At 47.3% G+C, this 18,674-nt stretch overlaps 1 protein-coding gene across 4 annotated transcripts in view; it reads left to right on the top strand.

Annotated features, from left to right (window-relative positions):
• Positions 1–602: 602 nt before the first annotated feature.
• Rnf38 (ring finger protein 38) overlaps positions 603–18,674 on the top strand; it is a 96,615-nt gene continuing 78,543 nt past the window's right edge. For all 4 annotated transcript variants that reach the window (XM_052176387.1, XM_052176385.1, XM_052176384.1 and 1 more), the window contains exon 1: positions 603–916. In XM_052176387.1, the coding sequence (XP_052032347.1) occupies positions 661–916 (256 nt within the window). In that variant the 5' untranslated portion in view covers positions 603–660. The remainder of the gene's footprint in view (positions 917–18,674) is intronic.

The raw sequence follows: 18,674 nt of genomic DNA, 5'->3' as shown, positions 1-18,674 counted from the left end.
CGTCTCCGCCTCTGCGGTTCTCTAGGGCTCCGCGGAGACTGATCTATCACCAATCAGCCTCAGAAGCGAAGGGAGAGTTTCTTTCCTAAGTGTCACAAAGGCACAAACTTTGAGGAGACAGCCGGGAGGGAGGACCGACATACAGTGGGCAGAGGCAGGAAGCAGGCAGGCGCAGGGAGGGCAGTGGAACGCCCGGCAGGCTGAGGCTAACCCGGGCGGACCCGGGCACACTCCCCGGCGCAGACACCGCCCGAGGCGGCCGAGCGGCCGGGCCTGCACAGCGGTCGGCCTGGCCCCAGAGGCCCGCAGCCGCGCCCCGGAGGCGGGCCGGGGGCGGGGCAGCACGGGGTTCGGGGGCGCGGATGCCGACAGCTTTGGCCCCGGCCTCCCGGCCTGGGCGGGCCGAGGCTGCTGAGGATCCCCCTAGACACCGCCCGGGAGCCACGGCCCGGAGCCCGGCGCTCATTGGCGGCGCGGCGCGGCTTCCCCGCCCCCCCGGCGTCCCCGCCCCCTCCGCCGCCGCGGCTCAGCTCCGCCTCCTGGCCCGCCGGGAGCCGCCTCCGTCGCCGCTACAGCCTCCTTCGCCGCCGGTCCGGGCCCAGCCAGCGCCCGCCGCGCCAGAGTACAGTCGCAGTCCGAGCCGCTGCCCGCGGCCCCGCCATGAGCGGAAGCGCCGCCGCCGCGGTCGCGGCCGCCTCAGCCGCCGCTGCCGCCGCCGCGCACTTCCAGCCTCGGCCGTCGTCTCCCAGGCCGGGGCCCGCCGAGCTCGGGCCCCCGCGCCGCCCGCGCCCCCCGCCACCACCGCCGCCGCCCCGGCCCGAGCCCATCACCGCCGGCCGCCTTAGCCCTCCCGGCCACGGGCCTCTTCGGAGCGGGGCGCAGGGTGTCGGTGCCTGCGGCAGAGCGCCCGGAGCAGGTACGGGGTCCGCCGGCGAGGCGAGGCGGGGCGGGGCGGGCTGTGCGGGGAGGGGTGAGGGTCAGTCCGGGGCCAGGGGTCCCGCGGAGAGGGAGGAGCCTTGCCCGCCACAGCTTTGTCCTGCCCGGGAGACCCTGGGAGCCCTGCTCCTCCGCCGGGCAGAGCGCCTCACAAAGCGTTTTCGCACCCGCTGGGCAGCCCCTTCCTGCGGGGTGGGCAGGGCAAGACCTCGTGAGGAATCGGCTCCGCCGGGGAGGAAACTGAGGCTTACCGGGGGAAGTGACTTGCCCAAGGTCACAAAGCCAGCTAGAGTCGTGTCTTGGCTGAGAACCAGGGCCACCCTGGAGCTGGCGCGGGCCGCCAGCCGAGGGGGCTGGGAGGAGGCAGAGTCCCCAGCCCCTGAGTCTGGAGTGGTAGGAAGCAGGGGGCTGGGGCCGGCGTCCCGGCACACCCACCAGGCTGGCTAACCTATTCTGGGCTGACCAGGACAGGTAGAAAGGAGAAACAGGAGCTGCCTCGGGAGCTTGGTGCCCTAGGGAACCGATTTGGGGAGCTGAAGCTAGCAGGACTCCTGCCGGGGGCGGGGAGGGGGATGTGCTCAGAAAGGGATTTATTGAGGCAGTGGAGTAGAGCTTTGGAAACTTGACTCAGGACCGTTTGGTCTTCTCCAGGTCATCCTTCTCGTTACTGCATAGGCTAAGCCAGCCCAGCGGGAGTGAAAGGGAAGGAGGCCTGTTCATACAGTGTCTTTTCCAGGAAATTGCCCGAGTTTTGTTTATGCCCGGAACAGAAATACATACTGGTCCTGGTAAAAACATGCATGCTGCAGAAGGCCATCCGAGCTTTTTCTAGACGGTCTGGACTTACCACACTTGGTGAATTCTCAGTGGAAGAGCAGCTGTCCTAGAAGGGGAAAGGAAGTTGGGAGGGTTAGGCCAAGTCACCCCTCTGCCTGCTTTACAATCCAGGAGAAATCCCTTCCTACTTGGGGTGGTTAGGTGAGTTGTTTTCACTTTGCGTGCATCTTAGAAAAGGAGAGAGGATATTAATTATTTCCAGAGGAGATGGAGAAAGCAATGGATGGATAACAGGCAATGAAGAAAGACCAGTAGAAGCTGTGGAATGGGGAAAAAGAGAGGGTATGTAGTTATTGTGGGGGAGGGGAGATAAAGGGATTGCTGAAGGGGAGGGAGGAGGGCGGCTACTTTACAGAAAAAGACTGGGATGCTTCAAAAGGAAAGCAGGTGGGGTAAGTTTGAAGTGAGCCTCTTCAAGCTGAATGCTGTCTACAGTGTAGAGTTTTCCTATGGGTCTCACATAATTTCATGAGTTGTTTTTTTTTTTTTTTTAATTTTGAGAAAGGCCAGTTGTAATATTTAATAGACTCAGGCTGGCCTTAACATCACCTGCTTACTTCCTTCTCACCCCAAGCATACAGGCCTCAGAGTGCCTAAGGTATTGTCTGGGAAGTAAGGCTTGACAAAAGAAGGGAGAGAAAGACTAATTAGCAAATGAATTAATTAAGGCCTTTTGTCCGGATTGAGTCCTTACAGTCAGCTGTTTTTTTACTTCTTGCACTGTACCTGAGCTTCCCCTCTTGGATGCTGTTGGAAGGATGCTTTGGGGCTGTAATGCCAGAACCAGGAAGACGGAGGTAGAGGGTTCAAGAGTTCCAGGCCAGCTGGTCACCACAGCCTGGTCAACAGGAAAATCCTGGAATCTTGTTAGAGAGGTGTGTGTGTGTGTGTGTGTGTGTGTGTGTATTTAAAGATTTATCTACTTGTGTGTTTTCAAGATAGGGTTTCTCTGAGCCTTCCTAGCTGTCCTGGACTTGCATTGTAGACCAGGCTGGCATTGAACTCACAGATCTACCTGCCTCTGCCTCTTGAGTGCTGACACTAAAAAGGCTTGTGCTGCCACACCTGGTTTAAAGATTTATTTTTCATATGTGAGCGTTTTTTTGTCTGCAAATATTTATGTATGGACATTGCATGGAGGCCAGAATGCAGTGTCAGGTCCTCTGTAAGTCCAGCTACAGGCTGTTGTGAGCCTTCATGTAGATGCTAGGGTCAGAGCTGGGCCCTCTGCAAATATAGCCTGTGATCTTAACTGCTGAGCCATCTCTCTGACCTCAAAATCCTGTTTTGAAATGTAATAAAAGGGAGAGTGCTTGTCTAGCATATTTCAGGCCCTGGGTTTTATTCCTAATAGTATAAACAAACCATGAGTGTAAAAAGCACATCTAGCAGATATGTCCACATATATGCACATATGTATAAGAAAATGTATTTGTCAAAGACTTGTAATAAGAGAAATGCAAATTGAACAGCAGTGTACGCTATTTCATACCTGCCAGCCAGGAAGAACGTAAATGTTCTGGTGAGCATTAGTAAGATTGTAGAGAAATAATAAACTTCTGTTGCTTTGTTGTTGTGCTGAAGGTAGGATTTAGCCTCCTACGTGCTAAGCAAGTACTCTATCACACAGCACTATATGTCTAGCCCTGTGAGGAACAGGAAATATTTTTAAAAACAGGGCCTCACTGTGTAGTCTTGGCTGGCCTGGAACTTGCTTTGTAGACCAAGTTGACCTTGAACTCACAGAGATGCATCTTCCCTGATTCCTGACTGCTGGGATTAATAAATTGTACTTTTATATACTGTTGGCAGGAATGGAAATGGGTGCCTCCACCTTGGAGAATAGCAGTGTAATAAATATCTAGTTGAAAGCTGGTTGACATACATATCTATGTAAAATGTGAAAAGACAATAATAAATACAAGAGAAGTACAAGAATCTTATTCCAGGGCCTGGAGAGAAGAAAGCTCAGTGGTTAAGAACACTGTCTGCTCTTCCAGGGACTCTGGGATTCAATTCCCAGCACCCACATGGCAGCTCACAACTGTCTGTAACTCCAGGATCATCTGGACAGACATCTGTACAGACAAAACACTAATGCACATAAAATAAAAAATAAGTAAGTTATATATATATACTACTACCTTATATATGGCACCAGTAGGGCCATATAAACTTTTAGAAAGATCCTTGCCCAGTGTGAGGAGATGGCTCACTAGGTAAAGTGCTTTCTATGAAAGCACGAAGACCCAAGTTTGGATTGTAAAAGCTGTGGCAGTGTTGGCCTTCGACCCTCATCTTGCAGGGTGGGTGGGTAGTGCGGAGGCAGCTGCACCCTAGGTTTAATAGCTAGCGTCAATGAGAGACTCAGCCACAAAAAAATAAGGTGAACCGTGGAAGGGAAAGATGCCCAGACTGCCTTAGCATCCACATGGGCAGGTGTGTGCAGAAGGACATGTGAGCAGTCATTTGTACATTGCACACACACACCCAGGCCCCCACACAGCACATTACAGCTCTACGAGGAAAGAAATAAAAGCAGCAATGGTGTCACATACCTGTAATTCTAATACTTTGGAGGCAGAACAAGTTCAAGGCCAGGCTGGGCTACTAAAAAACTTATCTCAGCCCTCCTCCCCAGGAAATTGTAGCTAATGCATTAAAAATGGATGTGTATTAGAAACCTAAGATGTTTTTGGGGGGAGCAAATCCCAGAAGAATTTTTACAGACATTTTCTATTTGTATATTTTGAAAACTCAAAACTATTTATGGTTATATACATACGTAGTAATGTAAATACATGTGTGGGAACTACAAAAATTCACGAGTAGTACTTATCTCTGGGGAGAAGGTGGAACATGGCATAAGACTGGTCTGCAAAAAGCTCTCGTACTTAATATTACTCAAATTTAGATCAGGAAATTGCAAATTAAGATTTGTTAGTGTTGGACGTGAGGTGTAGAGATTAAATATATTCTAAATATTTGACAGATGTCTGAAATATTTCTCAGATCTTTCTCATTTTCTTGTTTACAGAACATAAAGTTTTGTCCTATTAGCTGGTCTGTAGCTACAGCATCTTGTCTAGCCTAGTCTGTGAGGCGGCCAACCAGTCCCATGTTCCTTTTTTACCCTTTCTGACCTGTAACCTAGTTTTGCTGTGAGTAAAGAGAAAAAAAGTTTGTTATTATTTTTAATTTAAAAAATTATAATAATGGGTGTTTTGCCTGCATGTATGACTGAATGGCATAGCATATCTGGTGCCTGAGTCTGGAAAAGGGTGTTGAATCCCCTGGCATTGTAGTTACAGTTGTAAGCAGCTATGTGAGTTCTGGGAAGCATGGATAGTGCTTAACTGCTGAGCCGTTGTTTTCTCGCCATGGGTAATTTTTGTTTTAGAATTACTGGAGAACATGAAGGATTTTCTAAATGTTCTAGAGGACCTAAGTCAGCAGTTGAGCTTTGTCGAAGATGAAACTGCTCCTGCACGTTCTGATTTACCAGGTAGAAGGTGGGCCCAGCCACTGGCTGACCTGAGGTGAGTCACCGGCTCACGCTCTAGAGTTTTGAGGACTTGTTTCAGATTTGCCAGAGCCCAGCCTCCAGGCTCTTCCCCAGGCTGGGCTTTGCTCCTGCTCCATGACTGGGGATGACTTGAACCATGTGATATTTATCACTTTGAGACCAGGTCCTTTCAGCTCAGGCCAGCCTTCTCCATGTTCATGCTGGAAGCTTCTGAGTATAGGCATGGGCTGTCAAAATACTTACTTCCTTTGTGGAGCATAGGGGATGACAAGGGAGCAGCTCCGGAAATGGCTTATGGGTAAAGTGCTTGGTGAGCAAGCCTGGAGACCATAGTTCAGATCCTTTGCACCGGGTAAATGACAGGCAGCTGCCTATAATTCCAGTGCTTGGGGAGGTAGATAGAGGATGCCCCAAATAAGCTGGCTGGCTAGACTAGCTAAATCGGCAGGGTTTGGTTTCAAGTGAGAGACCCAAGGTGGAGAGTGATGTAAGAAGACACACAGTGCCAACCTCTGCCTGCCACATGAATGCATTTGCACTTGGACATACCTGCATCTCCACCATGGGAACATGCATGGGTGGGTACCACACACACATATACACATACTCATTATTACAGTGGTGGCACACACCTTTAATCCCAACACTTGGAGGCAGAGGCAGGTGGATCTTTGTGGGTTTGAAGTCAGCCAGCCTGGTCTACAGAGTAAGTTCCAGGTCAGCCAGAGCTGTTACACAGAAAAACCTTGTCTCAGAAGGAAGGGAGGGAGGGAGGGAAGGAGAGATAGAGAGAGGGAGGGAGGGAGGGCCAGAGGGAGGGAGGGAAGAAGGAAACTGCTAAGGTTGGGATTGAATGCCTTTAACTGTAGCCTGTTTGTTAACCCATTTCCTTTTAGAGGTGGTCTCATGTGTTTTGGGCCAGCACCAAACTTGTTTTGCAGTTGAGGATGACTTTGAACTTCCGGTCTTTTTGCTCTCACCTGAACTGTGGGAGTGCTGGGATTATAGGCCCGCACCAAACCATTTTATGCTGTGTTGGTGTTTGGTGCATGCTACCCAGATACTTTGTCAAGTAAGCTATGTCGCCAGTGTTCTCGATATTTTTTTGTGACAGGGTCTCTTGTAGCTTAGGTTGGCTTCCAGTTTTCTATGTAGCTGAGGCTGGTCATGAACTACAGATTTTCTTGCTTCAATGCCCTAGTGCTAGGATTTTAGTTATTTATACCTGATTGGCCATGCCCATCTTTATCCACATTGCCAGTTCCTTACTTCTGGGCAGGTGGATAAGGGACTCACAAGAGGACTTTTTATCAAAATGTACACACTTCTACCTCATTGTCAGCTCTGTCTTTTTGTTTTGCTTTTGTTTTTTTTTTTTTTGTTTTGTTTTGTTTTGTTTTTTGGGGGGGGGATTTGTTTTTTTCGAGACAGGGTTTCTCTGTGTAGCCCTGGCTGTCCTAGAACTCACTCTGTAGACCAGGCTGGCCTCGAACTCAGAAATCCGCCTGCCTCTGCCTCCCAGAGTGCTGGGATTACAGGCGTGCACCACCATCGCCCGGCTAGCTCTGTCTTTTTATAGTTGGGAGAATAACAAGAGGTCTAACAGAAAGCAAACCCCAAAATGGTAAATTTGTGTGTGTGGTTGAGGAGGGCCTGGGGCTTGGTCTCAGCCCTGCCCATGCTAATGAGCATGGGTGTTGCCTTTGGCCGCACTCCAGACCTCAGGCCCCCCATCTTTTTTCTTTTTGTTTTTTTTGTTTTTTTTGTTTTTTTGTTTGTTTTCAAGTCAGGGTTTCTCTGTGTAGCCCTGCCTGTCCTGGAACTCACTCTGTAGACCAGGCTGGCCTCAAACTCAGAAATCCGCCTGCCTCTGCCTCCCAAGTGCTGGGATTAAAGGCGTGCGCCACCATCGCCAAGCGCCCTCATGCCTTTCTGCAAATCCCTCTCCAGATAATGGAGATTCTTGAAGAGTTTTGGCTTATTATCTACCTTTGAGTTTCAGCCATTGAAACTCCACAAGAAATTTTAGTATTAGGAAATGATTGCTTATCCCTTGACTTAAAAGTTTCCTCTTTCAAATTTAGTAGTTTTCTTTAGATGTTAGACTTTTAGTCTTGATTCATTTAAAAATTTTGTATTGAAGATGAGAGTTTCTGATGATGAATTTTGTAAAATGCCTGTTTTTGTTGAGGTGCTTTCTGACAGGTTCATTTTAGAAGTGTGGCATGGCTCCAGGGATCCTAATTTTTTTTTTTTTTAATTAATTTTAAGCAAGACTGCTGTATAGGACTATATACATGATCTCCAGAACAGACCACCTATTTCAGGTAGCAACTGAGGGTGACACCTTTGGTCAGGATGAGCAGCTAAGGCCTGGCAGAATGGTTTAGTGGATGACGTTATTTGCGTTATTTATGACTAAGGTCACATCCAGTGGCCTTAGTTTGATCCCTGAGACCCCATATGGTAGAAGAAGAGAACTAATGCCTGCAAATTCTTCCCTGCCTTCCACATGCAAAACCAACAAACAACAAACAAAGGCACTCCATTTCCTCAAAAGGGACCATGTTTCTCAGCTTCACACTGAAGTATTAACTAGCATGGCCTGAAGGCTCTGGGTCCGGCAGTGACTGTGTTCTCCACATTTAATCTGATTCTGGCTTGAAGGCTGGTTTGGTGCTGGGTTTGAGGCTCTAAAAGAATTTGCTGTGTGGCTTTTTCTTGTTTGTTTGCTGTTTTGAGCCAGAGCTTTGCATTTCTCCCGTTTGTCTCAGAGTTACTATTTGGTCTGGCCTGGCTTTGAGCTTCTGTTGTCTTTTGCCACCTGAGTGCTGGGCTCACAGTTCTGGTTTTACTTGGCGCTGGGCAGCAGGCACAGAGCTGTGTGTATGCTCAGCAGATGCTCTGCCAATTTAGTTATATCCCCAATCTTTTTTGGGGGGAGGGGGAGGGTAGTTCTGAGAGTTGAACCTAGAGTCTCAATAAACTGTAACTGAATACTTCACTGACAGACATTTCTAGCTCCCCACCTGAACTTATCCTTAGAAGGATTTCAGTCTGTCTTTTTAACACTACATTAACCCGAATCAAAGATTTCAGCTTTATGTGATAAACTTTATTACGAGACTGGAGAAATAATACAGAATAAGCAGGAAATGGTTTATGGTTAAACGTAATAAGAGCAATCTGTAAGAAAGACAGTAGCACTGGTAAACGAAGGCGAGACCATAGCCGCATCCCACGCTTGCTCACACGTTCTTGCAGCAGTAACTTTGGGAGGTAGAATGTTATTTTTCTATCTCTATTTTTCATTCATACTAGCATAGCATTCTTGAATTTCTGAGACCTGAGGCTTTTTAGCCAATTTAAAAAGTATTTACCCGTTTATTTTCCATTAAATTGCTGTCCGTGCTTCCTGCTGTCTCATTTTTTTCTTGGGGAGAGGATGGAGTACTATGTACCAAGGACAGACTGGCTGCTTTTGCAAATGATGGCAGAGTGCTTTCCAGAACAGTTGTCATGGTCAAGAGATACTCCTGCGGCTGGAGGGAGAGCCGCATGTAAAGTGGGTTCTATTGTCCTCTCCGTTATGTCATACACGGCTGAGGTGGCAGATAGGGAAGCCCATTGTGTATTTGTCTGAAGAAATTATATGTAAATAGAAATGTTTAATGAAAATAAAATGGCCTTATGCCCACACAAGGAGGATCTACAGATCTTAACTGCAGACCTCATCGAAAGTGATGGAACTGTTGTCTTTCTTGTTTTCTTAACTGGATAGAAGTGCTGTTTGGGGCAGAATGAGACAGAGGTGTTGAGGGGGTAGGTGTAGGTGATGGAACATCACTGTGTCCTGTTTAGGGCAAGTCAGAATGCAGAGGACGATTTCTGCATTTTCTGCTTTTGTGGTAAAATATGTATAGAAATACAGGAGCGAGAATGTGTACATTTCCCTGAATATAATAATTGGATTTTGTTGAGACAAATGGAGAAAAGTGGTAAGAGGAAGAGACGTATGTGTGTAGGAAAGAGTAGCCAGGTGGTGGGGTGTGTTCTGCGTGGGCTTTGTGTGTTCCTAGAGTTGAAGAAGAGCTGGTCCCTGTCTCATTCTGCTTTAGTGCCTTTTAGTGTTAAGGGTGGGTAGGCTGAAAGTAAAACGAGTTTCACTTCACAGTTGCCTTCACTAATTTGAGATGGTCGTGATTAACAAAAACCTACTTTTGTTTGTCTCTTTGTTTGGCTTTTGGATTATCTAGCTTAAAATAAAAAACTAAGTTTGTGTCTCTGCTAAATTCTTAGGCTTCTCCCTTACATGTGTATGTGGGCATCACCCTGCTGTGGCACGGGCCACAGGCCGAGCGGGTGAGGGCCCTGGCTGCCAGCTGCAGCTGAGGTGCTGAGGAGCCAGGGGTGCACTTCAGGACAGCGTGCTGGCTTTCCCTCTTCTCTATCCTTCTGCTCCTGGCCACTCTGGGCTTAGTGATTGTGCCTGTCTGTCAGGATGGGCTCTGCCCCTCCCTTGTTCCCATGCAGGGAGAACAGAGGCCAAGCAGGATTCTTGATGCTCACCCACAAGAAAAACCCCAAAGGCTGAGTATAGCTGAGACAGGAGGACTGCTGGGAGTTTGGGGCAGTCTAGACTACATAGTGAGTATTATCAAGCCAGCCGGAGCTACCTAGCAAGAGTTTGTCTCAAAATGAAAAAGAGAAAGGGGTGTGGGGGCAGAGAAGAGAAAACCCCTAGGAACAGTATCCAGGCAGAACTGAGCCCACCACAGCAGACACAGCTCTTCCTCCTTCCTTCCTCACGCTGCCACTCATCCTCCTCCTGAGAGCCTGGAGAGCACACCCTTCCCGAAATCATACAAAGAGGCTTTGTCCTTTGCGGATGTTCTGAGAGGCGGGATCACTGTAATTATAATTCCCTGAGCACAAGCAAGTAATGGGGGCAGGCAGGGTAAAGATGGTATCCAAGTTCTTGTTGGTAAGGAAAAGTCAGGCGGGGATTAAAAATTATCTGGAGACAGCATCCAAAAGTGGCTAATGGAGCGTTGTTGTAATGCTGACAAGAGTGTGTTTAAGTGAATATATTTCAGAGTTTTAAATCTACTCCTTACAAGGTACCTAAAGCTTTAAAAAGCACAAGACTGTGCCTGGAACATTTTTTTTTCTAATCTGAAATTATAATTGAAAATTACTTTAGAAGGCGTGTATGTAGCTGTTTGTTTACATTTGTATTGCTAGAATAATTGATTGTTCTAGAAAGCCAAATACATATTTTGCCTGTTTTGTACAGATGTTCCCACTAATTTCTATGTATGTGTGTATGACTGTGTCAAACCTGTGAGTTGTCCACGGAAGCTAGAAGAGTGTGTTGGATCTCTGAGTTGGAGTTACCGCGTGGTCAGGTGATGTGGGCTGCCTGGGAGCAGAGCTTGGGTCTTCTGCAAGAGCAGCAGTGCTCTTAACTACTGAGCCAGTCTTCAGCTCCTTTAGTGCAGTTTTGTTTGCTTTGTTGGAAACAAGTCTCATGTTGTCACTCAGATAGGCTTTGAACTTGTGGTCATCCCGCCTCAGCTCCTTGACTGTTAGGATTATAGACCCATGTCAACCAGCCTGTCTTTCAGGACTTTTTTTTGGAAGCAGAGAAGTTAATTTGTACTAGTAGGGAAAAAAAACCCTCCTCTGGGATACATGGAAATAAGTTGTTTTAAATTAGTCAAATATTTTCTTTTAAAATTTTTTTGAAATAGAGACTTGTGTAGCCCAGGCTTGCCTCAAACTTGCAATGTAGCTGAGAATGGCGTTGAACTTCTAATCTTTCTGCCTCCACATTCTCAGTGCTGAGGTTATATATAAGCTGTTACCATGCTCAGTTTAGGGCCTCTATGTACTAGGCAAGCACTTGACTAACAGATCTAGCTCTATCCCTTTTGTCCACACAAATGTGGACATCAGAGCAACTCAAGAGTTGCTCCTTTGTACCATATGGATTTTAGGGACTGAACTCATCAGGCTTGATGACAAATGCCTTTTTACCCATAGAGCTGTCTCACTTGCCCCAGGTAGACACTCTTAATATCCACTACTCAATTTTATGATGCTTTGTTAGGCTTTCAGTGAAGATGATGGGCTCTCTCTCTGCCTCTCTCTCTGTCTCTCTCTCTGTCTCTCTCTCTCTGTCTCTCCCTCTCCTATCTGCTTTTCCTTTTTGTCTGTTTGTGACAAGGCTTCTCTGTGTAGTCCTGGCTGTCCAGGACTCATGATGTATGTACATCATCTGGCCTTGAAAGCTCAGAGATGTACAACGCCCCCCCCCACCCCCACACACTGTCTCCCAAGTCCTGGAATTAAAAGAGTGTGCCACCATTGCCTGGTTTAAAACAGTTTTTAAAAATTGTGCGCGTGCGTTTATGCTTTTTTCTACATATGTGTATGTACTACACATGTCTGCAGTGCCCAAAGATTCCAGGAGAGGGCACTGGATCCCTTGGAACTTGAGTAACAGGTGGTTGTTAGCTGCCTTGTCACTAGAGAATCAAACTCTGATCCTCGGACTGCCGAGTTAGTTAGTTAGTGCTCCTGACTGCCGAGCCATCTGTCTAGCCCCACGCCCATATTACTTATTTGGTCGTTTGTGTGTGTGTGTGTGTGTGTGTGTGTGTGTGTGCTTGTTTGAGACAGGGTCTCACTATGTAGCCTTGACTGTTCTGGACTTGTAGGCCAGACCGGCCTTGAACTCATAGAGTCTGCCTTAGTCTCCTGAGTGCTGGGGTTAAAAGTGTGTGCCACCAAGCCTGGCAAGATGTGAGGGCATGTAGGTGAAGTGCCGGTAGAAGCCAGGAGAGGGTTTTGGATCCCCTGGAGCTAGAGTTAGATGTGGCCGGCCTTGAGCTGCCAGAAGTGGGTGGTGGGAGTGGAACTCTGGGCCCCTGCAGCAGTACACATGCTGTCAACTACCAAGCCACAACCATCTCTCCAGCCCCTTCTTTTTTTTCTTTTTCTTTTTTCTGATCGATTCTCACTATAGCCCAGGTTGACGTTTTAAGCCTCTTGAGTGCTGGGATTATAGGCAGGTACTACCATACTCAGCCTGGTTTTTCTCAGCATGTAAGTGATCACTGTACTACTTATTACTAGTATTTCAAACAAATTGGTTTTAAGAAGAGACAGAAAGGGGCCTGGAGATGGCTCAGCGGTTAAGGGCACTCTGCTCTTCTAGAGGTCCTACCACATGGTGGCTCACAACCATCTGTAATGGAATCTGGTGCCCTCTTCTGGCACATAGATGTACAAGCAGACAACGAACTCATACATAAAATAAATCCAAAACACAGGAGAGAGAGACAGAGAGAGGAAAGAGAGAGGGGAGAGAGAGAGACAGACTAAGAGACAGAGACAGAGAGAGACAGAGACAGACAGACACAAAATAAAATACACCAAACAATTGTGTCTAGAGGTGAACCAAGTTGGTGGAATGCCCACCTAACACGCACGAGGCCTTAGGTTCTATGAACTTGAGAGGAAGAGTTCAAGGTCATCCTTGAACGTAGAGTTGAGGCTAGCTTGGGCTACAAGAGATTCTACTACTCAAAACAAACTAAGGAAACAACCTCAAACAGCAATAGTGGACTTTTAGAGTGTGGATAAAGGACTTTTGACTGTAATTTGTATTGCTGTGTGTTCTGTATAGGTGATAGCTTGTACCTAATGGAAATGTATAGCTATCAGCTGGCTCATCTTCCTGGGAGTCAAATTCACAATTTGATTTTGATTCTTGATTTTTGCATGATTTTATCCTTGTTTAAGGAAGTCTTAAAGTTATCTCTACATAAATACTGCTGGCATTTAAAATTGCCTGTCCAGGTCCGGTGGTAGTAGTAGCACATGCCTTTAATCCCATCACTCTGAGTTAAAGGCCAGCCTGGTCTACAGATTGAATTCCAGGACAGCCAGGGCTACAAAGAGAGGCCCTATCCAGAAAAGCCAAAACAAGCAAGCAAGCAAACAAAAAACATTCCAGTAACAACAACAACAACAACAACAACAACAAAACCCCAAGAGCCTACCTATCCACGGCCTAAGTCTGTAGCTTAGTATGCACGAGGCTATAGGTTCAGTGCCCTAAGACCTTGTCCAAATACTCATGAGTACACACCAGAAGAAGGCGTCAGATCCCACTACAGATGGTCATGAGCCATCATGTGGTTGCTGGAAATTAAACTCCAGACCTCTGAAAGAGCATCCTGTGCTTTTAACTGCTGAGCCATCTCTCCAGCCCTTTTAATACTTTTTAAATAAAGGTATTACTAATTTGATAGCCAAATTTTATGAGACTAAAAATTACATTTGGAGGGTTAGAGAGATGGCACAGTAGTTGAGCATGTCTCTCTTGCAGAGAGGACCAGGGCTCTGTTCTAGAGGATCTGGTGTTTTCTTCTGACCCCCACAGGCACCAGGTACCCATGGTCCACATACATATGTACAGGTAAAACATTCACACATAAGTTTAAAAAAGTTACACAAGTATCTGTGTTTACTAGTTTGTTTGTTTTTTTACAGGAACTGTGTGTGTGTGTGTGTGTGTGTGTGTGTGTGTGTGTGTGTGTGCATACCTGTTCTGTAGCATGCAAAGGAAGTCAGAGGACAACTTACAGCAGTTGATTCTCTTTCTACCATGAGAATTTTGGGAATCAAACTCAAATTGCCAGGCTTGGTTGCAGGTTCCTTAATCAATAATCAATTTTACTAGTTCTATTTTTAATCAGTTTTTAGTGGACTATGTAAGTTTTTCTCTCCTCTCCTCTCCCTCTCCCTCCCCCCTCCCCCTCCCCCCTCCCCCTCCCTCCCCCTCCCTCCCTCTCCCCCTTTCCCCCTCCCCCTCTCCCTCTCCTCCTCCCTCTCCCCCTCTCCCCCCTCCCCCTCCCTCCCCCTCCCTCCCTCTCCCCCTTTCCCCCTCCCCCTCTCCCCTCCCCCTCCCCCTCTCCCCCTCTCCCCCTCTCCCTCTCCCTCTCCTCCTCCCTCTCCCCCTCCCCCTCCCCCCCTCCCCCTCCCCTCTCCTCCTCCCCCCTCTCCCCCCTCCCCCCTCCCCCTCCCCTCTCCCCCCTCTCCCCCCTCTCCCTCCCCCTCCCCCTCTCCCCCTCCTCCCCTCCTCCTCTCCCCCTCCCCCTCCCCTCTCCCCCTCCCCCCTCTCCCCCTCCCCCCTCTCCCCCTCCCCCTCCCCCTCTCCCCCTCTCTCTCCCTTCCTCCTCTCCTCCTTCCCCTCCTCCTCTCCCCCTCCCCCTCCTCCCCTCCCCCTCCCTCTCCCTTCCCCCTCTCCCCCTCCCTCTCCCCCTTTCCCCCTCCCTCTCCTCCTCCCCCTGTCTCCTCTCTCTCCCTCTCCCTCTCCCCTTTCCTCCTCTCCCCTCCCCTTCCCTCCCCTCCCCTCTTTTTTTCCGAGACAGGGTTTCTCTGTGTAGCCCTGGCTGTCCTGGAACTCACTCTGTAGACCAGGCTGGCCTCGAACTCAGAAATCTGCCTGCTTCTGCCTCCCAAGTTCTTTTTTTTTCCAAGACAGGGTTTCTCTGTATAGCCCTGGCTGTCCTGGACCCCACTTTGTAGACCAGGCTGGCCTGGAACTCTCAGAGACCTACCTGACTCCCTCCCAAGTGAGCTACCACTGCCTGACCTTAACCTTTTCTAGAGTGGTAGTGCATGCTTGTAATTCTAATATGTGGCTGGTGAGGTAGGAATAGATTAAGGCCAGCCTGGGCTACATACTCCTAAAACCAAAATAATAGTTCCTCTTTTAATCAAGTATGTTGATCAGGAATTGTTTATCAGGAATGTATTTTATTGAGCTTAAACTATCTACTATTATCTGGACTGTTTCATTTATAAATATATGTTTCTTCTGGAAAAATAGCTCTTGACTATTTCCCTGCAGTTTGGTGGCCACTAAAATTATCGACTAGATAACACATCTATAGTGCACTAGGCAGAGTCAGGACTTCAGAGATGATGTAGACATGCAGTAGCATTTCATTGGTGGAGTCTGACAGTGGGCAAGCAGAAGAACAAAGGTATTGGGGATTCTTGGCCCTGAAGAGTACCGAGAACACAATGAGACCAGTAGTAGCCGGGCGGTGGTGGCACAGGCCTGTCCTCCCAGCACTCTGGGAGGCAGAGGCAGAGGCAGAGGCAGAGGCAGGCGGATTTCTGAGTTCGAGGCCAGCCTGGTCTACAGAGTGAGTTCCAGGACAGCCAGGACTATACAGAGAAACCCTGTCTTGAAAAAAGCAAATCCAAAAAACCAAAAAAAAAAAAAAAAAAAAAAAAAAGAGAGAGAGAGAGAGAGACCAGTAGTAGTGATATGACTGGCTATCATTCATTCCTGTGATCCCATCGCTTGAGGGGTGGAGGCAGGTGAAGCAGGTCGTCCTGTACTACAGGAGTCCCTGCTTAAAAAACAAACAACCATGAGTACAATATGGTGACCCTGATAATTAATCCTTTAAAACACAGAAATCAAACCACCAGAGATGGTTCAGTGGTTAAAGAACTACCCACACAAGCACTGGGAGCTCTGACTTCCACATGTGCAGTTTGATTTTGTGACCCCCTAGTAAAAATAGAAGTTTTGAAAAGGCTTACTTTATTTAATATTTAAGATCAGCATAATTGAGTTTTCTTTGTTCTAATCTACTATTCATGCTTCAGTTTGACATGCATATTTTCTGTCAACTGATTTCTCCAGTCTTCCCCCCTTCCCCCACCCCTGCCAACACATGTAGACCAGACATGAGCCTTAGGTATCATTCTTTAGACCCTGTCCATGTTGATATTTGAGGCAAGATGTCTCCTTGGTCTTGGGCTTCCTAGTTGGCTAGGCGGACTGTATCTGCCCTCCAAGCTCTTGGGTTGTAAAGCAGTCCTGCGTCTCTCTGCCTCCTCCATGCTGGAGTCACAGACACGAGTCATCATACCCATCTAGATTTCCGGATAACATTAGTCCGTGCTTATTTTGTGAGGCTCTGTTGTAAGTAACTTGCGTGGATTAATTAATTAATCCTCACTGTAGTTCTCTAATGTATATACTACTGTCATACTTACTGTACAGATGAAGAATCTGGAGCATGGAGAGGTCAAATAACTTAGTAGATGCATCCAGCTTCTGGTGATGCCATCTGTGGAACTGGGGCTAGAGCTGAGTGGTAGTATTTGCCTAGAATGCACAAGGCCGTGGCCTGCAGCACTGCCCTTACAAAAGGGCCACCAGGGATAGGACTGAGGCAGCTGCACTGCTAGGATCTGTTCTTATCTGGTGCGCTGCCCTGCAGCTCACTGATAGATGGAGCGAGAGCCTTTCTTAACTCAGCAATTAGTTTTGGTAACAAAATACTGAAGATGAATATAAGTAGAGTATTTTATGTTTTGAGTCAGGACTCCCAAGTGTGATTACAGGTTTGCACTACTAAACCTAGCAAGAATATGAAATCTTTTTTCTTTCTGAAAAATGCATGTGTTTTTAATGTTTTTAATTTCTCATGTTGAGATTTATGATTATTCATTTCTTCTCCCTTCTCTCCCCAACCCCCTTCTTCACTTCCTCTTCCTCCTAGGTAGGGTCTGTGCAACTTAGGCTCCTCCTCCTCCTCCTCCTCCTCCTCCTCCTCCTCCTCCTGCTCCTCCTCCTCCATAGGGTCTGTGTAACTCAGGGTCCCAGTCTGCCTTGAACTCTTAGACTTCTGGTGTACAGGTGTGAGCCCAACATCATTATTTACTTTTTCATCTTAGAAGTGGGAATTGTGTATGTGTCCTGGAGTAAAGTCAACTTGAATTAGGCTTATTAAAATTGCTTTTTTAAAAAAGTCCTAGGAATTGAACTCAGAGCTTTGGACATGCTATATCATAAGTCCTGGAATCTTTTTATAGAACCTCTCATAATCTTTTTTTTTTTCCCCTCTAAGACAGGGTTTCTCTATATAGCCCTGGCTGTCCTGGAACTCACTCTGCAGACCAGACTGGCCTTGAACTCAGAAATCTACCTGCTGGGCTGGAGAGAAGGCTCAGTGGCTAAGAGCACTGATTCTTCCAAAGGTCATGAGTTCAAATCCCAGCACCCACATAGTGGCACACAACCTTCCGTAAAGAGATCTGGCGCCCTCTTCTGGTGTCTGAAGATAGCTATAGTGTACTTACATATAATAAATAAATCTAAAAAAAAAAAAAAAAAAATCCAGCTGCCTCTGCCTCCCAAGTGCTGGGATTAAACACGTGTGCCACCACTGCCCAGCTGAACCTCTCATATTCTGCAGCTCTAAAATCTTTTCATTTTATTTTGTTTTTCGAGACAGGGTTTCTCTGTGTAGCCCTGGATGCTCTGTCTCCTGAGTGTGTGCTGTGTACCACTGCCTGCTCTAGAATCTTAACCAAAAGCTTGTTTGGCTGCTTATGCAAGCTTGTCAAAGGAAAATGTGACAGTGCCTGTAGGACCTTCTGAACTGTGTGTGTGTGTGTGTGTGTGTGTGTGTGAGAGAGAGAGAGAGAGAGAGAGAGAGAGAGAGAGAGAGAGAGAGAGAGAGAGATATTACAGTACCCTAGACCCCCCACACCCAAATCAGTGTAAGGATAGATATTTGAGTTTGGGGATTTTAGCCTTAATTTCTTTCCAGTCTGGTGAAATGACTCAATGGGTAAAAGTGCTTGGCGTGCAGGATTCCTGGAACTCACATAAAACCTGGACCTGGTCCTGTGTACCTGTAATCCCAGCACTTCTGTGGCAGGATAGGAGGTGAAGACAGAATTGTCTAGAGGTGTGCAGGTCACCGAGCCTGGAGTGTACTGAAGGGTGACAGGAAAGGGAAATAGGAAAAAGAGGGATTACCTCAGAACAGAGTGATGGTGAGATCTTTGACCTCTCTGCCTTGGTTGATGTATACACACTGAGATGGCTAAAGTTCTGTGACTCTAGAGAACCCTGACTAGTATATATACCACCTGAATTTCTGGTTAATTCTGTTTTGCTTTATGCTAAAGTACAAGCATATTCCTTAATTCAGCAGAATAAGACTATGAACACCCGAGCATTAGAGCCTGTGTTGATGAAAGAGACTCCACCACAGTGACCCCAAGTGCACTGCTCCTGGACTGATTTCAGTGTTCACTGGTTCTCTGTCAGTAGTCAGGTCATAAGTGTCTTCAAGTAGGAATCCCATGTAATAATCTCTTCCTAAGGAGTTATGTGTTGTCTTCTGAATAAGCTCCTGGGCTGGGTTGCTCTAGGAAACTATTTAGAAAACGTTCTGTGGAAAAGTGGAATTTTAAGGTCCAGTGTAAGTGTCATACTTATTGCCTTTAGAAAAATGGCCTGCTTTTGAATTCTGAATTACCAACT

The sequence above is a fragment of the Apodemus sylvaticus genome, chromosome 3, assembly GCF_947179515.1.
Source record: "Apodemus sylvaticus chromosome 3, mApoSyl1.1, whole genome shotgun sequence".
Classification (NCBI taxonomy): Eukaryota; Metazoa; Chordata; class Mammalia; order Rodentia; family Muridae; genus Apodemus; species Apodemus sylvaticus.
This window is presented reverse-complemented; position numbering and strand designations above follow the sequence as displayed.